The sequence below is a fragment of the Impatiens glandulifera genome, chromosome 6 (assembly GCF_907164915.1).
Source record: "Impatiens glandulifera chromosome 6, dImpGla2.1, whole genome shotgun sequence".
In the NCBI taxonomy this organism is placed as follows: domain Eukaryota; kingdom Viridiplantae; phylum Streptophyta; class Magnoliopsida; order Ericales; family Balsaminaceae; genus Impatiens; species Impatiens glandulifera.
In genome coordinates, this window is record NC_061867.1 from 36,440,822 (window position 1) to 36,464,959 (window position 24,138).

The following is a 24,138-nucleotide window of genomic DNA, read 5'->3' on the forward strand; positions in this document are numbered from 1 at the left end:
CTTTTATCATTGTTGTAGGCTCTACCATCATTTCCTTTAAATCTTTTTGAACTACCTTCTTTGAAATCTCTTACTGTCATGACAAATTGTAAGCTAGATTGTTGATGTTGTCGATTTATCATATTCTTTGATTCAACATTCAATAATACCGTGAAAGCCTTGTATACACTCGGTAAAGGATCCATAACTAGAATACTATCCTTTAAATTCTCGAAAAAATCATCCAGACCCATCAAGAACAACAGTTAATTATGCTTTTCATACCTAGTCAAAACTTATAATTACATATATCTTGAGATAAGTAATATTTAATTATTAGTTTATACTAATAATTTTTATTTTCTTATAATTATAGATTTAATATTTCCAGTTTACATCCCACACAATTTTTAATTTGAGAATTATCACAAGAACATACTGTTACGAAAGGAATTGAGAATTAGGGTTGTAAGCCCTTGAATAAGCTGGCGGATATAATCGTCGGCAGTTATTTTACAAATAAGTTGTTTTAACAAGTATTTTATATTTTAGTAGTTAAATAAAAGGTGAGAAAAGAAGTTGGGTTGGACAGTTGTAATTGGTTTTGGAAGGAAAGGAAGTTGGGTTGGACATCTGTAATTGGTTTTGGCGGGAAAACTTGGAGGGAAAAGAAGTTACAACATTTGAATGATTAAGAAGGCAGCAATATGAGAAGGCAATTCATTCAACCAATATTTCATTCTATGGTTAGCCATAACTCTCTCTCCTCAATTTCCTATTCTCCTCTATAACTCTAATCCCATCTATCTGATTGCAGAATTTGTAATCACAATTCTCTTCTTATCTCTTCTTATCCTATTTAATTTCAAGATCTTACTAAGGTACTGTCCTGCCCTAGATCTAAATATTACTTAATCATAATTCATAGCTTATCATTGATATCAGAGCACCTTTTTTGGCATAATGGTGGAAACACGTATGGAAACGAAATTGAATGAAATTCGAAGTCATAGTTAGGCACATGACGAACGATTGTCGGCGTAGGATGCTCTCTTTGATCGGATTGAAGCATTGATGGCTTCCATGGATGTGGCGATTAGACGTTTAACTCCAGCAACATGTAGCAATAACCGTGAACTAGGAGATGCAGAGGAAAGGGACTTCCGAGGCGATAATTTTCCCGATCGCATGCGAGCTGAAGAAGCGAGAAATCAATGGTGATCGGGACTATCGGGATCATATGTACCAACCGTCGACGAGACTTTTGAAGATTTATTTCCCAAAGTTTAACGGCGATGAGGTAGATGAATGGATCTATGGAGTAGAGATGTTTTTCCAAGTGGATCAAATGTTAGAAGAGTTAAAACTAGAGTATGCTTGTGCACACCTATATTGACGAGCTCGCTGCTGGTTTAGCTCGCATCTACAACACCGGCTACCTGGACGAGCTATGACTTGGACAAAGTTAAGAACGCTGGTCCTAAAAGAGTTTGGTCCAAGCGAATTTGATGATCCTTTAGACGAATGGAAGGATCTCAAGCAAACAACAATAATTAAGGAGTATGGAAAGAGTTATCTAGATGTGATCTATAAACTCCCTCATCTAACTGAAGAATATTCCATTAAAGGCTACCTGAATGGTTTAAGAGAAGAAATAGACAATCCTATTAAAATTCAGAAACCAAATTCTTTATTAGAAGCTATGGGCATGGCCAAGTTGCAGGAAAGGACTAATTAGAAATTATAAGAGGGATTATGTGAATCATTGGCGCGAAGAGGCTACTTATCTAATAAGGGAAGTCTACTTTTTCCTACACCGAGCCAACCTACATTTGGCAAAGAAATAACAGTAGTGGAGTCTCCCTTAGACCAGGTACGTAATATTCTGGTACTTCGAGCAGTAGTAGTGAAATTCATAAACCTGTAGCAATCGATCAGAATCCTAGGAGGACTAATTTGGACCAGAAAACCATGGATGAACGAAGAAAGCAGAATCAATGTTTTAATTACGAAGAAAAATGAGAGTATGGACACAAGTGTAAAACTAGCCCGATTATTATGAATATTGATGTGTGTGAAAGGGAGGTGCAATTGGAGGAGGTAGCTGAATGCGGAAATGAAGAAATCCTAGAAGAAACACCTTTGACATAGAAGGATGTCAGAACTTTGAAACCATGAAGGTTAAGGGTATTGTGGGAAAAAATGGTGTGTATATGCTGATAGATTCGGGTAGAACTCATAATTTTGTGAACCCTCGGGTACTTCATAATACTGAGTTTTTAAAGACTGTTGCTGAATAACTAATGGTAACAATGGCAAGTGGACATCGGTTAATGAGCAATGGTGAATGCGTTGGTCTTAAATGATCTTCTCAAGGAGATGAGTTCGTTATAAATGCTAGAGTATTATCCATTCCAAAATATGATATCATTCTTGGAGTGGAATGGTTATCAACTCTTAATGGTATATATTGGAACTTCAAAGAATTTTTAATGAGTTTTGAGTATTTGGGAAAAGTGGTAAAACGGAAGGGTGACACTATAAGGAAGGTTGAACTGTTAGATGACAGCATGTTGAAAAAGGCAATTAAAAAGGGAGCTGGAATAGTAGTTCTTACTATCAGGGAGGAGGAGATCAGTCCGACAGAATTATACTCCATCATAGCTTCCTTACCTGAGAATGTGGAGGACCAACTTAAGAATCTGTTAAAGGAATTTGAAGACTTATATCAAAAACTTCGACAAACAAATAATTGACGAGGATTGGAACGGGATGTCCGAGAATTCATAAGAAATTGTGATGTTTGCCAACAACAAAAATGGGAAACTCAAGGTTACAAAGGTTTGCTGCAACCTTTGTCTATTCTTAAGTCAATATGGAGCGACATATCTATAGATTTCATTGAGGGGTTGTATAAATATAATGGGTACTCAACAATTTTGGTGATAGTAGACAAACTTTCGAAGATGGCGCATTTTATTAGTCTTCGACATCCATATTTGTAGACACTCATTTTTCACACCTAATTTTATAGTTTATGCTTTACATAAATCTGAGTCTATAAAATTTTCTCGAATTCATTCACGGACTCATTGCACGATTTATATTAAAGACGATTATTTTTTAAAACAATTGAGTTTTTGAAAATAATTGATTTTGGATTCTTAATAAAGTTAAGGTAGTAATTTGTTTATGTTACAACACTTAGAGAAGTTATTATACTTAAAATATTCAAGGTTTTATTTAATTAATTACCTTGGGTATTTATAAAAAAATAAAAATTAAAAAAATTATTTACAAAATATATATTAGCGTTTTTTATAAAATTTCGTTAGGTATATTTTGTTTTCTTTTAATTTGATTAGTTTGTTAGATTAGTTAGATTAAATTTTGCAATTTGATTAAGTTAGTTAGTATTTTATTATAATTATAATTGTTCCTTAGAAATAGGAATAATTAATAATAATACAATTGCTTTTTTTAATTGTTTGTTTTAATTTTATTACTTTTGTAGGGTAAAGGGAAATGGGTCAATCCAAGATCCACATGCAAGATCCAAATCAAAGGCAAATCAACCCGAAGTAAGGCCAAGGAAAGGATCCAATTGACGGATCCGACCGGTCACCCGACTAATGGACCGACCCATGCCCAAGATTCGACCCATGAAATCAAATGTTAAAAGAGTTAGGTGAAGGCAACGGTCATCTTCTTGATGGTGACAACCACAAATCTTGAAATGACGATTCTATCATGTGCGGTCAAAAGAAAATAAAAGAAGTTGCTAAAAAAGAGGAGGAAGTGGCAAGAGAGAAAGTTTCAACGTGTGTAGAAGAAAAGATTGAAGACTTGGTTATTTTTTTAATTATAAAATTAAAATAACCAAGTATTACATCATTATTAAATAAAGATTAAATCCCATTAGATTGAAAACTTGATTTAGTGACATGTCAAGTGGAGATTGCTCCATTATTTTAAACATTTGTAAATGTTTAAAATAGTTTTCTTTCCAACGGTCAAGTTTGTTAAATGGGCCTTTGGGCCCTAGGGTTTCATAGCTTTGCCTATAAATACCCCTCTTAACACCTTAGCAAAGGGGGACTTTGACTTTGGACCTTCACCTTGACCTTTCTCTCTTTAGGCTGCTTGAAAATTCTAAGCAAACACCACTCTTGTTAAGTTGGTCACAAGATTTGCTTAGGAAATCTTAGATTAAATACCACCCTTAACATCAAAAGAGCAGCCCTATTGTAAGCTCTTTTGTCTTTTTTTTTTCTTCTTGAATTTGAATTTCAATCTTTTTTTGCTTTTCTTTTTTTTTTAATTCCATATATTGTTTCTTTAAGCTTTCTATTTTGATAGGTGTTTATGATTTTTACTTTTCTTGTTGTAAATATGTAATCTAAATAAAAAAACTTAATGTATATAAAGGTCATTGACCTAAAATTTCTGTAAAACCAAAGCAAAGAAGCAATCTGCTTTTATTTTATTTTATTTTTTATTTTTATTTTATTTTATTTATTTTATAATCCTTAGCATTAAGATTTAGTATGGTAGGATCCAAAATGTCTAAAATGTAAAGTATAATAATATTTTTTTTAAGGGCCAAAATTGTTAAAGTAGAGACTGTTTTTTAACAGGCATGTGAGACATAGCGCCAAAAGCCCTTTTTCACGTGTAACCAAGCACCGAACCTTTAAAGAATTTCTTTTTCAAAGGCGTTATTGTTTTACATGCCAAATAATTTATTTTCCTAGTTTTATAAAAATTTAGGTGGCGACTCTTAGGTTACAAACTGGTTTTTAAACAATTCACCAATTTGATTTTATTTCAATTTTGTTTAAGAAATTTTTATATGTTATATTTATTTCTTAAAAGTCAAGAAAATCATTTTTGGGGCAAACGTTTTAAACGCGTACAGTTTTCTGGCGACTCTGCTGGGGACATTTTGATGCTTAACTTGAAAAAACAATTTTGGCCAATTTAAAAAATATATTTTACACTTTAATGGTATTCCCCGGGAAAAAATAATTTGTTTTCTTAATGTGCATGAGCTCTGGGGCTCCGATGTGAAGATAGTATAAGGTATACGTCATTAGACGAAGCCTATACATCTATATTTTATGTGCTAAGGGTAGTCAATGTGAATGACACCCTTAACCCTTACCTTGAAGGCTTTTGTGTAATTTGAGAGTTGAGAAAACACTAGGAAAAAACCCGGATTAACCCTCTCTTCTTTTCATATATGCCCTACTATTGAAAATGAGGGATTTTGAAATAGAGGTGAGGGGGAGGTCCAATTGAGAGCTCCCCTTACATCGAGAGATCCCTTTTGGGATAGTATCCTTGTCGGTGGAACAACTCTCTCTTAAGCCATTTCCAACTTTAGAACAAAAATCCAAAAAGCCAATTCTACCAAGCCGTTGCCTCGTCTCGTCCTGTCGAGCAACAAAGCCACGTCACGAAGCCCTTTACTTGACTACTATATATGATAAATACATGTATGCATATAGATATTTCTAGGCGCTCAGTTTATCCATTCAAAGTTTTAAAATGTCATGAAACATGTGAACAATTTCGAAATTTTGAGGTTAAACTTAATAATTTTAAAGGAGTAAAATCGAGGAAACCTAGAAAAGCTAAAAGAAGAATCTAATGTAACTAGTTTTCTTTCTTTGTGTCTTTACTACTCAGATTCTAAGCGCAAGATCTAATTAAGAAAGACGCGTGAAACACAAAGACGATCAATAGAGACGCATGAGACATAAAGACGATCAAGAAAGACGAAAAGACTTGAAGATTCAAAGACTTGGACTAGATTTCTTTATGCTTGAAATGTAAATCTCTTTATGAAGATACATGAGCGACATTATAAAGAAAGGATGAGGGGTGCTTGCTTTCTTTTCTTATTTTATTTTATGACTTGAGTTTGTGATTTTATCCACACTTAGGATTTTAATAAAATAACTCATTCTTATTTTACTCATCCTTTTCTACATGTTATACATTGTGAATGGGTAAATTGAGCGTCTATTGCGTGTTAGGGATTATGTGCATACGAGCAACGCATTGCTTGTTTTACTTGATAAAGGGGTTCAAACTGACTTTGTTCTCTTGAACACAACATACACATATTCATCATAATTTACAATGACTAACCCACCAAGAAGGTTCAATGAGTCAGTTCATCTAAAGCTAGACGATCTTCGTGATACACTGATACAATTGAGGCAACAGCTTGAAGACCTCACAACAGAAGTCGAAACTTATGCGACAATCAAACCCCTTAATCTGAAAAGCTTGAAAGAGAAAGGGTAAGAAGGGCATTCATGGACGGTTGGAAAGCTGCAGAAAGGCCTATTCAAAACAAGAGCCATGCAAGCACGTCAAACTCAAGGACAAAATGCTCATCAAGAGAACTCATTTCTCCTAAACAAAGTCAACAATCATCACAAGCAAGGAGTGCCACTACTACTCCACCTCGTAGAAAATTTGACGACTTGGGGATGTCAATGTCGAAGGCCTTAAGGAACTTTTTGTAGAAGAAGTTGATTCAAACGTTAACATCGGAACCTAGGAGAGAAGTAATGGAAAAGTTCACAAATGAGTGGTGCGGATATCACTAGACTATAGGGCATTCCACTAATTGTTGTTTCCCACTCAAACAAAAGATTCAAGATCTGATCGACGCTAAGATCATCCCAAAGCTCCGAAGAATGAAGGCAAACATCGTGTACAAGATCAAAGAGGAATTTCAGAGCTACTCGACGCAGGATTCCTCGAAGTGGTAGATTACCCAGAATGGATCGTCAATGTAGTCCCAGTCGCAAAGAAAGATGGAAAGATCCGAGTGTGTGTAGACTATCGGGATCTCAACAAAGCAAGCCCTAAAGACAGCTTTCCACTACCACACATCGACGTGCTAGTGGATCATGCAGCAGGCCATCAACTCCTATCATTCATGGACAGATTCTCAGGCTACAACCAAGTACTGATGGCTCCTGAAGACAAGGAGAAGACAACGTTCATCATAGAAGTCAGAACATTTTGTTATCGAGTCATGCCTATTGGGCTGAAGAATGCAGGAGCAACATATCAACGAGCTGCCACAATGATTCTTCACAATATGATCCACAAGGAGGTAGAAGTCTATGTCGACGATATGATTGTCAAATCAAAAGATCGATAAGGGCACATCTAAAATCTTGACAAAATCTTACAACGCATCAGGAAGTTCAAACTTAGGCTCAACCCAAAGAAGTGCACATTTGGTGTGACAGCAAGAAAGATGTTAGGCTTCTTAATCACGCAAAGAGGAATTGAGGTTGATCTGAGCAAGATAGAAGCGATCATGACAATGCCACCTCCACGAAGCGAGAAAGAAGTGCGAGGCTTTCTAGAAAAGATCCAGTATATAAGTCGATTCATAAACAAGTTGACTATGACATGTGATCCTTTGTTTAAACTTTTAAGGAAAAATGAAAGATTCGTTTGGGATGACGCTTGTCAGAACGCATTCGAGAAGATAAAGGGATACCTCAAGAATCCTCCCATTCTAATGCCACCAAGACCAGGCGTACCGCTAATCCTATACTTAACAGTCACGAAAAACGCAATGGGTAGTCTACTAGCCCAAGAAAACGAGGAAAAGATGGAAGTCGCAGTCTACTACATAAGCAAGCGCATGACGGACTACGAACTTAATTACTCGCCAGTAGAAAATGTGTGTTGGTCTCTAGCTTGGGTCACTAAGAGGCTAAGGCATTACATGCAAGCCCACACAGTCAAGTTAGTATCAAGACTCGATCCAATTCGTCATTTATTCCAGAAAACGCTTTTGTCTCCGAGGTTAACTAAGTGGATGATGATGATATCAGAGTACGACATCGTGTACACAATTCAGAAATCTATCAAGGGGAGCATTGCAGCAGATTTTCTCGCAGACCAACCAATCGAAGTTGAAGACAAAGAGGAGTTAGCATTCTCAGACGACGAAGTGATGACTATTAACCCTACAACCTGGAAGCTATTATTCGATGGAGCTTCAGGAAAACAAGGTTATGGCATCGGAATACTACTCATCGATCCTATGGGAATATACAACCCAATCTCAGTCAAGCTCGAATATCAAGTGACTAACAATGATGCAGAGTATAAAGCGTGCATCTCTGGCTTGAAGATTGCTCATGAAAAAGGAGCGAGACGTCTAGAAGTAGTACGAGACTCAAACTTAGTCATTTCACAAGCTAATGGTGAATGACAAGTCAAAGGAGACAACCTCAAACCCTACCATCAACACTTATCGACTCTAATAGAAAAGTTTGAACATGTAACATTCACACATGCTCCGAGAAGTCAAAATCGATTCGCAGACGCTTTGGCCACGTTAGCAGCCATGACGCAAATCCCGGAAGGAATCAAAATCAAGCCTTTGAAGATTCGTTAGAAATAGAAACGAGACTTCGAGAAGAGGACGATTGCCAACACCGAAGTGGCGCCCAAACCTTGGTTTGAACCTCTACAGAAATACGTTGAGCATGGAGAGTATCCTTCACACTTCCAAAAGAAAGAGAGGATAACTCTACGCCAATACGCAACCAACTATGTGTTACTCGCAGGAAAGCTATATCGACGCTCCTTTGGCGGTCAGAACATGTTATGCATCGACCAGCCTCAAGCATCACAGATCATGGAGGAAGTACACGCAGGAATATGTGGCCCACACATGAATGGATCAGCACTCGCTAAGAAGATCCTTCGCTTTGGCTATTACTGGCAGAACATGGAACAAGAATGTGTAGAATATGTTAAGAAGTGTCATCAATGTCAAGTTTACGCGAACTTGAAGCACACCCCAGCATCTCTACTTTACAACATGACTTCACCATGGCCATTCTCGACATGGGGAATAAATATCATCGGGAAAATTTATCCTCATGCTTCAAACGGACACGAATTCATCCTTATAGCTATCGATTATTTCACAAAGTGGGTCAAAGCTCAATCATACAAGGTTCTCAAGTCGCCACATGTTGCCAAGTTCATACGAAACAACATCATTGCACGGTATGGAGTTCTTCATGCCTTGATCTTAGACAATGGTGGACACTTCCGGGGAGAAGTACTCAAAGTACTAGATGAATACAAGATTGAACACCACAAATCCTCCCCTTATCATCCTCAAACGAACGGCGCAGTAGAGGCAGCGAACAAGAACATCATCACTATCATCAAGAAGATGACTCGGACGTACAAGGATTGGCACGAGAAGCTTCCATACGCCTTATGTGGATATAGAACAACCATTCGAACGTCAATAGGAGAAATGCCATTTGCATTGGTCTACAGAATGGATGCAGTGCAACCTATCGGAATCGAAGTTCCTACTTTAAGAGTTTTACTCGAGACACAAGTAGTGGAGGAAGATTGGTGTAAGTCACGGTATAATTAGTTAGCCCTTATGGAAGACAAGAGGTTAGACGCATTATGTCACACGCAAGCATACCAAAGAAGAATGACCAGAGCTTTCAACAAGAAGGTGAAACCTATGAACATTCAAGAAGGCGATTTAGTTCTAAAGAAGAACTTACGGATACTAGACCCTAGAGGGAAATTCCAAACACCATGGGAAGGACCCTACCTCGTCAAGAAGGTCTTTTCAGGTGGCGCCACGAGATTGACCACCTTGGATGGAGAAGAACTCTCAGCACCCTTCAATGTCGACATGCTCTAAAGATACTTCATCTAAAGCATGCGTGTTGAATCCCATACATCAAAGTTCATAACTTCATAAGTTGTGAACTACGTAAGACCTGATCTCTCTCGAGAGTACGTAGGCAACCCATCCAGGGTGCGGTCACCACTATCAATTATCGATAGAAATTGATAGACATTTCACATTACATGCATTCATTACATACATCAAAGTTCATAACTTCACAAGTTGTGAACTACGTTAGACCTGATCTCTCTCGAGAGTACGTAGGCAACCCATCTAGGGTGCGGTCACCACTATCAATTATCGAAAGAAGTTGATAGACATTTCATTTCACATAACATACATTCATTGCTCATTACATACATCAAAGTTCATAACTTCACAAGTTGTGAACTACGTAAGACCTGATCTCTCTCGAGAGTACGTAGGCAACCCATTCAGGGTGCGGTCACCACTATCAATTATCGAAAGAAGTTGATAGACATTTCATTTCACAACACATCGCATACATTCATTGCATATACATTAAAAAGGGCGTTAATCACACTCTGAGTTGACTCCTAAACCAAAAACTCCTAGTCAATACTAGGGGCATTTTTATTAAAATAAAAATGACTACAAGATCCTCACAGAGTCCCACTTGAGAAAATATAACGCCCAAAGCTAAAGTATTTTTCTCTTCGACTTATGATCTCAAAAGATTTTCAAAACATTCACACATACACAAACATTTTTCACAAGGATGTGCATGGAACTACGTTGGACCTGAATTCCCCTAGCTATGGGATACGTAGGCAGCTTGTATAAGCCCGGTCCTAAACATTTTCAAAAACCAAACTCCTAGTCAATACTAGGGGCATTTTTATTAAAATAAAAATGACCACAAGATCCTCACAGAGTCCCACTTGAGAAAATATAACGCCCAAAGCTAAAGTATTTTTTCTCTTTGACTTATGATCTCAAAAGATTTTCAGCTTAATTCAATTGCCACTCCAGCAGATACTTAAGAAAATTTCCTCAGCTTAAGTCAATTGCAACTCCAGCAGAAACTTTAGAAAATTCCTCAACGAAATGCGGAATCACGATCTATCCGTGATACAATTTCGGAACTATGTTCGGACCGGATTTCTCCTTTTTTGAGAATACGTAGGCAACTTTTCACAAGTACTGTCCCAAATCCCCAGCAAGCCAAATCTTGAGCTAAGACAAAATACATCCTCAAAGAGTTAAAGCCAACGAGAAATTGGGATCACAAATCTATCCTAAACAATTAAACCTCTTGTGTCGAAACTAGGGGCATTTGTGGAAGATAAAAACAAGATAAACCCCTAAATTTTTCTAGTGCCAAGCGAACTGATGAGCGAGTGCAAGAAATAAATAGGGATGCAGGAAAATACGTTTCTCCCCAATGGATGTCTCTTGACGAACTAATGTAGCTAGTGGAATCCGAGTAAAGCGCTTCGCAAACGGATCTATCTCGAGCCTAGACAAAAGCTTAAACTACTGATGTTTAAGAGGGAGCTCATAAAAGATGAATGCCCAAACTCGGAACCATGTCATCAACCAAGGCGATGTGTCGTCTCAATTGGAGGTCAAGTGCCAAAGATCTAAGACCTCAAGAAAAGTAAAATCAATTAAACAAAGACTGTGTTGGTTGAGATATGAAATACAATACTGTTGTTCATTTAGATTCTATCTAATTGCTAAGCAAGAACAAAGTGTTTGAATCTATCAGATACACCCCGGTCATAAAGAAAAGAGGCCGAATAAAATAGAAAAATACTCGTAGAGGTTGAGATATTGAAATCACCATTTTTTGTTCATCTAGACTCCTGTCTAAATTGCCAATGCAAGAACAAGAATGTACTGATTCTATTAAATATACCCTGAGTATAAAAGAGCCCAAGGCCATAGAATCTTAAGCACATTGACCTCCGAATTCGAGAAGCGAGGCTCAACCTCATGACGCATGGTTGAAAGATTAAGCATTCGAGCGAACAAATCCCTCGAAAAACTCAGGGCAAAATGTCTCGGCGAAAGAAAGTCCCCAAAAGTGACAGCATGAATCTCGAAGAACATCGATTACATGTGGTTTCCTCTCGACACACTCTAAGGAAGAAAGTATGGAACCGATTCTTGAAAGTATTTCAAGACCGTTGAAGAAGACGCTAGTGCTTTGAAAATTAAGGAAGTCTAACTTCGAACTTAAATCACTAAACAAAGTTGTGATTAAAAAGTATTTCGCTAAACTGACCAGCGATACTCAAATCCATATAATCACTAAGCAGAATTGTGATTAAAAAGTGTTTCGCTAAACTGACCAGCGGCACTTAAATCTATATAATCACTAAGCAGAATTGTGATTAAATAGTATTTCGCTAAACTGACCAGCGATACTCAAATCCTTATAATTACTAAGCAGAATTGTGATTAAAAAAGTGTTTCGCTAAACTGACCAGCTACACTTAAATCTATATAATCACTAAGCAGAATTGTGATTAAATAGTATTCGCTAAACTGACCAGCAATACTTAAATCTATATAATCACTAAGCAGAATTGTGATTAAATAGTATTTCGCTAAATTGACCAGCGATACTCAAATCCATACAATCACTAAGCAGAATTGTGATTAAAAAGTGTTTCGCTAAACTGACCAGTGGCACTTAAATCTATATAATCACTAAGCACAATTGTGATTAAATAGTATTTCGCTAAACTGACCAGCAATACTTAAATCTATATAATCACTAAGCAGAATTGTGATTAAATAGTATTTCGCTAAATTGACCAGCGATACTCAAATCCATACAATCACTAAGCAGAATTGTGATTAAAAAGTGTTTCGCTAAACTGACCAGCGGCACTTAAATCTATATAATCACTAAGCAGAATTGTGATTAAATAGTATTTCGCTAAAAAAAATACAATCAGCAAACTAAGTCAAGATGTGTACTCATGTACAATCCAAAGACTAGGCGAGGTGTGTAGAAATATGGTCGAAACCACCAGGCTCGATCTACACGATCGATAAACCAGGAGCGATGCATATTCTAAACAAAGGTGAATCGTCAACGAGTGGATGATAAACCGACTTTGAAAAATGAAGGGTAAATTACACGGGTCTCTCGAGAGACTCGTCAGGTTTGTTCTCTTTTCATTCAAGGAAGCCAAAAATAAACTATAAATTGGGTGTTTTCAAAACGCAGTGCCTATTTTCAAGCTTGGACATGCATTTTTCTAAACCGAGTGTTTTCTACAAATTTTGTCCAAGAGGGGCATTCTGTAGACACTCATTTTTCACACCTAATTTTATAGTTTATGCTTTACATAAATCTGAGTCTATAAAATTTTCTCGAATTCATTCACGGACTCATTGCACGATTTATATTAAAGACGATTATTTTTTAAAACAATTGAGTTTTTGAAAATAATTGATTTTGGATTCTTAATAAAGTTAAGGTAGTAATTTGTCTATGTTACAACACTTAGAGAAGTTATTATACTTAAAATATTCAAGGTTTTATTTAATTAATTACCTTGGGTATTTATAAAAAATAAAAATTAAAAAAATTATTTACAAAATATATATTAGCGTTTTTTATAAAATTTCGTTAGGTATATTTTGTTTTCTTTTAATTTGATTAGTTTGTTAGATTAGTTAGATTAAATTTTGCAATTTGATTAAGTTAGTTAGTATTTTATTATAATTATAATTGTTCCTTAGAAATAGGAATAATTAATAATAATACAATTGCTTTTTTTAATTGTTTGTTTTAATTTTATTTCTTTTGTAGGGTAAAGGGAAATGGGTCAATCCAAGATCCACATGCAAGATCCAAATCAAAGGCAAATCAACCCGAAGTAAGGCCAAGGAAAGGATCCAATTGACGGATCCGACCGGTCACCCGACTAATGGACCGACCCATGCCCAAGATTCGACCCATGAAATCAAATGTTAAAAGAGTTAGGTGAAGGCAACGGTCATCTTCTTGATGGTGACAACCACAAATCTTGAAATGACGATTCTATCATGTGCGGTCAAAAGAAAATAAAAGAAGTTTCTAAAAAAGAGGAGGAAGTGGCAAGAGAGAAAGTTTCAACGTGTGTAGAAGAAAAGATTGAAGACTTGGTTATTTTTTTAATTATAAAATTAAAATAACCAAGTATTACATCATTATTAAATAAAGATTAAATCCCATTAGATTGAAAACTTGATTTAGTGACATGTCAAGTGGAGATTGCTCCATTATTTTAAACATTTGTAAATGTTTAAAATAGTTTTCTTTCCAACGGTCAAGTTTGTTAAATGGGCCTTTGGGCCCTAGGGTTTCATAGCTTTGCCTATAAATACCCCTCTTAACACCTTAACAAAGGGGGACTTTGACTTTGGACCTTCACCTTGACCTTTCTCTCTTTAGGCTGCTTGAAAATTCTAAGCAAACACCACTCTTGTTAAGTTGGTCACAAGATTTGCTTAGGAAATCTTAGATTAAATACCACCCTTAACATCAAAAGAGCAGCCCTATTGTAAGCTCTTTTGTCTTTTTTTTTTCTTCTTGAATTTGAATTTCAATCTGTTTTTGCTTTTCTTTTTTTTTTTAATTCCATATATTGTTTCTTTAAGCTTTCTATTTTGATAGGTGTTTATGATTTTTACTTTTCTTGTTGTAAATATGTAATCTAAATAAAAAAACGTAATGTATATAAAGGTCATTGACCTAAAATTTCTTTAAAACCAAAGCAAAAAGCAATCTGCTTTTATTTTATTTTATTTTTTATTTTTATTTTATTTTATTTATTTTATAATCCTTAGCATTAAGATTTAGTATGGTAGGATCCAAAATGTCTAAAATGTAAAGTATAATAATATTTTTTTTTAAGGGCCAAAATTGTTAAAGTAGAGACTGTTTTTTAACAGGCATGTGAGACATAGCGCCAAAAGCCATTTTTCACGTGTAACCAAGCACCGAACCTTTAAAGAATTTCTTTTTCAAAGGCGTTATTGTTTTACATGCCAAATAATTTATTTTCCTAGTTTTATAAAAATTTAGGTGGCGACTCTTTGGTTACAAACTGGTTTTTAAACAATTCACCAATTTGATTTTATTTCAATTTTGTTGAAGAAATTTTTATATGTTATAAATTTTTGGGGCAAACGTTTTAAACGCGTACAATATTCAACAAGTACAATTGCTCAGGGAATTCAACAAGACATGTCATCGGCATATCATTCACAAACTGATGGTCAAACTGAGGTATATTTACGTTGTATGGCTGGCCAAAAGTCTAAGTCATGGGTAAATTGGCTTTCTTTAGCAGAATGGTGGTACAATACCAACTTTCATTCGGCAGCTTTATCATCACCGTATGAGATTGTATATGGTCAACCTCCACCAATCCATTATCTTTATTTTGCTGGGGATTCAAAAGTAGAATCAGTTGATCATAGCCTATCTACTATGGAAGAAGCCCTTAAGCTGCTGAAATTTCATCTTCAAAGAGCCCAAAACCGTATGAAACAACAACCTGACAAAAAATGAGTGGATTGTGTGTATGAAGTAGGGTATTGGGTGTTTGTTAAATTACAGCCATATCGACAATTGTCAATTCGAGGAATAATGCACAAACTTAGTCCAAATTTCTATGGACCCTTTCTGGTGTTGGAAAAAATTGAAAAAGTTGCATATAAGCTGGACATTCCTTCAACTGCACGAATGCACAATATTATAGATGTCTCAAAGCTGAAGAAAAGAGTAGGTGATGTCTTGGATACTCCTCATATTCTAATGTTGTGCACTAATGATGCTTTAAAACCAGTGGTTGTTCTGGATGAAAGAGTGGTGTGGACAGAAGGAATTAGCGTGGGCCAATTCTTAATTAAATGGTCTAATTCCTCCGATGACGATGCAACATGGGAGGAAGAATCTTAGCTGATGGATTGTTATCCTGATTTGGTGTTGTTAGTGGGAAAAACTACTTCTGAATCTCAACTTGTTCGTGGTCGAACAAGATGTAACGGGGAGGTTAATTTTACGAAAGGAATTGAGAATTAGGGTTGTAAGCCCTAGAATAAGCTGGCGGGTATAATCGTCGACAGTTATTTTACAAATAAGCTGTTTTAACAGCAAGTCATTATATTTTAGTAGTTAAATAAAAGGTGGGAAAAGAAGTTGGGTTTGACAGCTGTAATTGATTTTGGAGGGAAATGAAGCTGGGTTTGACAACTGTAATTTGTTTTGGAGGAAAAAAAAGTTGGGTTGGACAACTGTAATTGGTTTTGACGGGAAAACTTGGAGGGAAAAAAAGTACAACATTTGAATGATTAAGAAGGAAACAATTTGAGAAGGCAATTCATTCCACCAATATTTCAATCTAAGGTTAGTCATAACTCTCTCTCCTCAATTTCCTATTCTCATCTACAATTCTAATCTCATATATCTAATTGCAGAATCTACAATCATAATTATCTTCTTATCTCTTCGTATCCTATTCAATTTCAAGCTCTTACTAAGGTATTGTCCTACCCTAGATCTAAACATTACTTAATCGTAATTCATAGCTTATCACACACATGATGCGGTTCAAAATGTAACAATTCATCCCAGTTTAGACGTACCTTAGAATCATATTCTTCTAAATCAAGATTGTCCTGCTTTGTTGTACATATATCCTTTTTAACTCGATACAAGGTTAGACCATTGTTACCTTCATACCTCGCTTTCACTTCATTCCATAGTTCTAAAGAGGTAGTTGTGCTCTTAAAGTGAATTCTCGTCTTCTTATCGATTGTGTTCATTATCCATGATCGGACCATTGCATCAATTATTTTCCAGCGAATAGCATCTTAAGGTGCAGTCGGAACTATGAATGATCCATCAATATAACACATCTTCATTTTCGCAGTAAGTGCCAATTGCATGTTGGTAGACCATTCGAAATAGTTCTGGCGGGTCAGAACTGTTTGAGTCAATATTGCTCCTGGAATATCGCCAGGATGAACATAAAGAGGATCTGTGTAGTGTCGCTTCAATGGTGTCATTGGTAGAAAAACTTTAACAGGAACTTGAAATAGAACTTGAACCAGATCAATTGTGCATTCTTGACGAACTTTGAAATTAGGGTTCAGAGAACGCATTGACTCATCAAGAAGATCGTCGTTGTCGAAATCAAATAGACCATCACTTCCTGAAGGTTCTTGAGGGTTCAGGATCGCCTCCTACTCTGATACCATGTTGAACTTTAATCAAGAAATTAAATAAGAATCCAAGAAAGAAAGATGAAGAATAATGATGTGTATTGATTGATGAAAAAACCCAAAATTCTTTGTTACATTGTCAATCTAAGAATTGGGGATCGGGACATATCTGATCCTTATATGGTAAAAACTATAAATGAGTCCTTGAACTAATATTACAACTTTAAAAAAGAGAATAAACTTTATAAAGTTTTGTTTGAAACTGAAAATATTAAATTTGTAATTATAAAAAATAAAGATTATTAGTATAAACTAATAATTAAATAAATAAATATAATTTATCTCAATATTTTTCTTCATAAAACAATACCCCAAATACGGGTAATGAACTTGAGTGACATAACAATCTTTGTCCATTTCTAGTCGAACGAAATACTTTAAGGCAACATAGTGAATTAAACTCTAAAATGTCTAATTTGAAAACGAATTATGTCATGGGAAATGATAGAGAGCGAGAAAAGATGAAAAGAATGTGTAGGGAATTAATGTGCCATTCTTTGAGTAGATTGAAAATTTAAAAATTTTCTCTCCTATTAAATTTTCAAACAACTCAAATAATAACATGCCATTTCTTTACACTTTCTTATTATTATTTTCCCATATTATAACATTTCTTTTATTTTATTACCACTATAAATCAACTACAACTAATATCTAATAAAAATTGATGACTGAAATTAGATTTAGGATAAAATCCATAACAAAGATTAACACTGAAATGTGAATTAAAGATTATAAAATATATTTAAGAAAATATATTCAATTGAGTCAAACTTACTAAAGTAAAGTTTGCATAAAGGAAGATATGAACATCTTTTTCTCTATAGAATTTCCAAAATTCTTGAGAGATTTGTAATAGGTTATGCAATTTATTAGTGTACGTTATTTTTTTTTTTGTCTTGATTATTTTAATTTTGTTATTTGAAAAACATTGTTATGTAATAAAAGCAATATTTTGAAAGACCTGTCAAAGTAAAGTACGATTGCCCTTAAATTTTATTAGGGAATTTGACTAAATGGCCTTAGATCAACGCATAAAATTAAATGCGCTAGTGACACCTTTTTTTGAACAAAAATGTCCCCGTTGCGAGACGCAGCCGGATGCCGCGTGAAAAGTCCACAATCGCGAGACGCAACTGGCATTCGTGAGACGCAATCGGCATTCGCGAGACGAAAAAAAATTGCGTCTCGCGATTGTCGGTTGCGTCTCGCGAATGCCGATTGCGTCTCGCGATTGTGGACGTCTCGCGACATGAGCAAAATTGTCCCAAAAAAAAGTGTCACCAGCTCATTTAATTTTATGCGCGGGTCAAAAAGTCAAATAAGGCCATTTCTTCAAATTTCCCAATTTTATTTACCAAATTTTCTAACACTTGGGTACGGTATATTTTAGAAAATAGACATTTTATCATATTTTTAAAAAATACTTTAAAAAACTATTAAACATTGATCTATTTAGTCTCTTCTAGTAAATAAATTATTTTTTTTTTAAAATTAATATTTATTAATTAAATATTTATTTTTTCTCTTTCTTTTTTGTTAATTAAATATTTATTTTATTTATCTTTCATTTTTTTTCTTTATATTTTTTTCCCCTCTTTTTATTTTTTTTCTTCTATTTTTCTTCTACTAATATTTTGTGATGAATTTGTTTTATTATAATAGGCCTTTTACTTTATGAAAAATAATTACAAATTGGTTGTGAATTTTGTTTTACTATAATATTTTTATGGAGGATTTTTATTTTTTAATATAAATATAAATGAAATTAATAGTCTTTTTATTTAATTTTTGATTAAGAATTTATAATTTAATATAAATAAATATTATATTAAACATTGAATTATTTTATAAATTATAATATTTAAATATTAATTCTTAAAAAGAACTAATAATTTTAAAATAATTTATATTAATATAGAAAAAAATTAAATATCAAATACTGATATAAGTTATAATATAACACACAAAAAAAAAAAAAAATAGATAAAAAAATCTAATTAATTAAAAAAAAATTATTTACTAATATATTAAAAGAGCTAATTTTTAATAATATGTACAATTTAAATAAATTTTTATTAATTTATACGTCAAACTACCTAGTGTTTTTAAGTTATAATATTATATTGTGACTTTATACCACCCACTGCATCAACACTATTTTATAAATATTTTATAAACATAGTCTGCTTAACTATTTTTATTCTTTTAAATTAAACTTAAAATTTTAATTAATCATTTAAAATTTCTAGATGTATTCTAAATTAAATAAATATAATAAAATAAAATATATATTTTATCATTATATATTATATTAATAAAATTAAGTAAAAATAAGATTTTTGTGTTATTTTAATATATTTTATTTTAATATTCATGTAATGTGTTTTTATTTAAATATATATAATATTTAAATTTTATTTTAATTATTTAATTAAGTATTATTAATTTTTTATAACATTAAATAATTAATAAGTTTATAGAAAAAAATGTATAATTAAAGTGTTAATTACAAATACTCATAATACTTTTTGTGATTTACCCCTTGAATCTACCATCTTTATCTTTATAATCTTACAACCATCAAAAACTCCTTCATTCTACTCAAATTTTGTTTGCGTACTGACTAATACTACTACTAAACTCCATTCATTCATCATGTTGTCGCTTTCTCGATAGTGAGATTCATTCATCTTTACGCAAGTTCCCTCCTTTTCTCTTTGTCTGATGTCCATTCTGGAAATTCGAGTTTGTTGTCGGTTCATTGTAATTGTCAGAGAGTATGAAGTGTTTCCACTTCAGTAACGGTGTCAAGAGGGACGATGGCAGCGAAGACGTTGTTGCATCGAGGAATTCGAAGTTGTCATGGGCACGATCCATCAGCGTCGCCTCTAGTAATCTTGATACAAGACGTTCTGAATTCGACTCGGAGCTTAAGGACTTCTCCAACTCGGTCAGTTTCTACGAGTTCTTGAGTCAACGTCGATCCAACTATCTTCGAGTTTTCTCTTTTACCGAATTGAAATCGGCCACTCGAGGTTTCAGCCGTTCCCTCATGATTGGAGAAGGAGGGTTTGGTTGCGTTTATCAAGGGGTTATTAGGGTTTCTGAAGATGATTGTAATGTCATTACCGATTCAAACATTGATGTTGCTATTAAACAGCTGAATCGCAATGGCTTCCAGGCAAGTTCCTTGCAATGGCTTACTATATATAATCATTTAAATGATTCAAGATAGTTTGATTTGTTTATTTGTGCATTTCTAGTACTCAGGGGCATAAGGAATGGGTTAATGAAGTGAACTGTCTAGGGGTAGTAAGCCACCCAAATTTGGTCAAGTTAGTTGGTTTTTGTGCAGATGATGATGAAAGAGGGATGCAAAGGCTTTTGGTTTATGAACTGATGAGCAATAAAAGCTTGGAGAACCATTTATTGAGTAGAGTTACATCATCTCCTCTACCATGGACAACGAGATTGAAAATTGCTCAAGATGCAGCCCGTGGCTTGGCTTATCTCCACGAAGAAATGGATTTTCAGGTATTCTTTCAAGTAATACAAATTTGCTTACTTTATCTGTGCTAATGCTTCAAGATAGCCAATCTTAATGCATGAAACTGTGACCTTCTGATCTCTTACGACTCTTACCACTGTTCTACTTTGGTTGGGTAGCCATATGTATATATATAAATATATTTCTAATTAGAATTTCATAAATAACCGATAGTCAAAGCCAAAACAAATATGAGAATCTCAGTTTATTAATCCTTGATAAGGAATAAGGTCGCCTTTAGAAATGAACCCATATTTCTATTCTCAGTGTTGTTTGATATCTTATGCAACCTCGAGGCTTGAACTATTACTTGACACATTTTGCTATAATCTTGGTCTTATTTAGGTAAGACTTAACAGACCAATTTTCTAATGAAGAGCAAGATCATTTTGGGAAAAGAAATTTCCTGCTAACTCATCTTACAATCCATTTAAATGATTTCTGACTGAGTGAATAATATAAGATGTTGGGCTGCTTCATTACTAGGTTTCATCACGTCTCATGACAACTGGATCTTCTTTTGAGTTTGTAAGTTTGTGTATGCAGTCTTAATTGATTTTGTTAGTTGATAGAATGAAACATTCAGGAAAACTACAACTCTAATCCGCGATATTAGTTCTTATGTCATATTGCGTATAGACTTATAAGGACCTTTCTTTTGATGAACGTAGCATTTAATGTTTCTGACAGTTGTCCCAATTTTAAACAACTTGTTTCTATTTTGTATTATCTTGAGCGTTTCTGGATACGGAAAAGTTTAAATTTTGTCCGAGTTGTATCTTGAAGAAACAAAAACAAAATTGGTTACAAAATGGGGCCAAAATGCTTGTTCGACCTGTTTTGTTATTTATGTCTGAAATCGATTATATTGAGATACAAATATTGCCTTTTATTGTGTCATGGAAATTCATTTTTTATTTTGTTTAGACAATTACCACTTTTTTTTTTTTCCTTACAGCTTATATTTAGAGATTTCAAGACTTCAAACATTCTTTTGGATGGTGAGTTCAATGCTAAACTCTCAGATTTTGGACTTGCTAAGCAAGGCCCAACTGCTGGACTAAGTCACGTTTCGACATCGGTAAGTAAAAATCTTCTTACCTGTTTAAGTCGAGTTTATCAGTGTAGAAGAAATATATGAGTTTTATTGAAACTACTTAAGTGAATCATTTGGAGTTGCTTAATTTACCATTTATAGTGAAAATGGATATTCCCTTTCTTTGGAGTTTACTTATGTTACCATTTCTAGTGAAAGTGTTTAACATTATTTTTATTTGGAAATAGTTTACTTTATGTGTTGAGATCCAGATCTAGCACATAAAACCGCAAATAAATTTATGAATCTGTGTTAAACTAACTTCAAATATATCTATGGGTCCAAAAATAATCTTACAGAAATGATGTTTAAAAAATGATTTGAAGTTGCTTACTTTACCATAGCAAGAATGGATCTTTCCATTCTTTTAGAGTTGTATATGTTACCATTTCTAGCGAAAATATTAACATTATTTCAGTTTAGAAATATATAGGTTACTGTGTCCGCATCCATTCTGGCCTATAAACCGCCAATAAATTTCTAAATTTGTATTAAACTAAGTTCAAATATATCCTGTTTCCAAATATGATTCCTTTTGGATCCAGTCATAAATCATGTTATCAAAATGAAGCAAGTAATGTGTTGTTTTGTTATACATTTTTTCACGTTTATCGTGATCTAGACAATAATTAAATCCTGATCCAAAGAAGAATATTTATATAAATAAACAATTAATTAAACTATAATGATTTACAAAATAATTTGTATACCAAATCAAGTAACAAAATAACACTGGATCATGATTTAAAAACACTCTCTGTTTTAACTTTGGCGATTTTTCAGTGAGATCATAATTGTAACACGGGGGTTCTATATTTGTTTTTGAATAATTCAGGTGGTAGGTACAGTAGGTTATGCAGCGCCGGAATATGTTCAAACTGGAAGATTAACAACTAAAAGCGACGTGTGGAGCTTTGGCGTGGTTCTATTCGAGCTAATCACAGGAAGAAGAGCTGTGGAAAGAAATCTTCCTAGAAGTGAGCAGAAGCTCTTGGAATGGGTGAGACCATTTTCATCAGATTCAAAAAAATTCTACCAAATAATAGACCCGAGACTGGAAGGTAACTATTGCATAAAATCAGCTCTTAAGGTTGCGAGCTTGGCCAATAAGTGTTTGACGAAACATCCAAAATCCCGCCCTAAAATGAGTGAGGTGGTTGAGATGTTGGGCGACATTATTAATGAAATTGCCAAGGAAGTAGAATTAGAAGAAGATAAGGTGGAATGCAGTAGCAGCAAAAGGAACAAAAGGAAGAAGGTTTTCCTTTTGAGAGAGATGATGAGTTTGAGGAATAAACCCACAGGAATGTTGGACTGGAGAAGCTGGACTCCCAGGCCTGTGAGAACTTTGTCATGAGTCATGACTGGTAATTTGAGCGTTTTTCCTTTTTACTATTTATTTACCTTTTCACTCTAAATCTAATCTATGTACAGGAATTTGTGGTGTAAATATCCGATGGTTCCATAGAATGATCGAGACAAATTGAGCTTTTGCAAGAATTAAAACTAATTAATTCTTATTTCAAACTAGATTTGTTACTGGGATTACACTTGACACAAATTTGTTGTAATTTTTGTAGTGTTTTTGATGTGTTGTTTGCCTTATTGAATTATTTTGTCAACAATTTTTTATTCCTAACACTTTCAATTTGGAATCAATCCTTGTTTCTCTTTTTACTATTGCTATCTGAAACTTTTCTTCCTCTCTTAAATCTATTTTTACATTTGATTCTTCTTGTTTTCTATAGCCGGACATAGGCCACTACTTTTAGAAAATGTTATTTTTTTTTTTATAAACTAAAGTATTCATTCATATCAAGCTAGATTGTATGTACCACATGTGTTGGGCTTTGCAACAACAAAATTACGGATTTTTTAGAAATCAAACATGCCATGCTCTCAAATGAAAAAAGTGATTACACTAAGAATGATTGGAATCCTCCACAATCAAAAAACTCCCCCAACCTCTCATTATGAATCAGCAAAAGAACAAGAAAAAGTAGAAAAACCTTAAATCTGTTCACTCTCTCTCAACTTTACTATGTTATGAGAAAAATACCCAAAAAAAATATTAATATTCTAACCCGTTTTCATAACAGTAAATCCTGACATGTTTACCCGGAATTTAAAAAACCCGCCCACAATGGCAAGGAACACCTCAACAATTCTCCCCCTTCCGAGCCATTGGAGAATGTTGCTATAAACATTCATCATCGTGACGCTCCTACCAGAACCATTTTGGCTTTGGCACAACATATCTCATGCTTACCTCTTGACAACCCTTTGTCATTATATCTGACCCGTTCTCATTTGTATGCACTTTCTCCAAGTATAACTACTTCTTCTCGAGCATTTCATGGATCCAATAGTACCTTCCTTGAAATCAAACATGCCCTACTCTCAAATGAAAAAAGTGATTACACTAGCAATGATTGAAATCCTCCACAATCAAAAACTCCCCCAACCTCTCACTCTCAATCAACAAAAAACAAGAAGAAGTAGAAAAATCCTAGATCTGTTCACTCTCTCTCAATCTTACTG

General features: G+C 34.2%; 1 protein-coding gene across 2 annotated transcripts; it reads left to right on the forward strand.

The window, feature by feature from the left end:
* Window positions 1-19,584: 19,584 nt before the first annotated feature.
* Window positions 19,585-23,267, forward strand: LOC124942618 (serine/threonine-protein kinase PCRK1-like). 2 transcript variants are annotated; one of them, XM_047483153.1, is made up of 5 exons: window positions 19,585-20,135; window positions 20,225-20,488; window positions 21,460-21,582; window positions 22,433-22,964; window positions 23,032-23,267. In XM_047483153.1, exons 1-4 carry the CDS (start codon window positions 19,734-19,736, stop codon window positions 22,952-22,954), a joined length of 1,311 nt encoding a protein of 436 aa, XP_047339109.1. In that variant the 5' UTR covers window positions 19,585-19,733; the 3' UTR covers window positions 22,955-22,964; window positions 23,032-23,267. The 2 variants fall into 2 exon arrangements, with proteins under 2 accessions (XP_047339109.1, XP_047339110.1); XM_047483154.1 differs by lacking the exon at window positions 23,032-23,267 and having other exon boundaries at window positions 19,992-20,135; window positions 20,218-20,488; window positions 22,433-23,003.
* The last annotated feature ends 871 nt before the right edge of the window (window positions 23,268-24,138 follow it).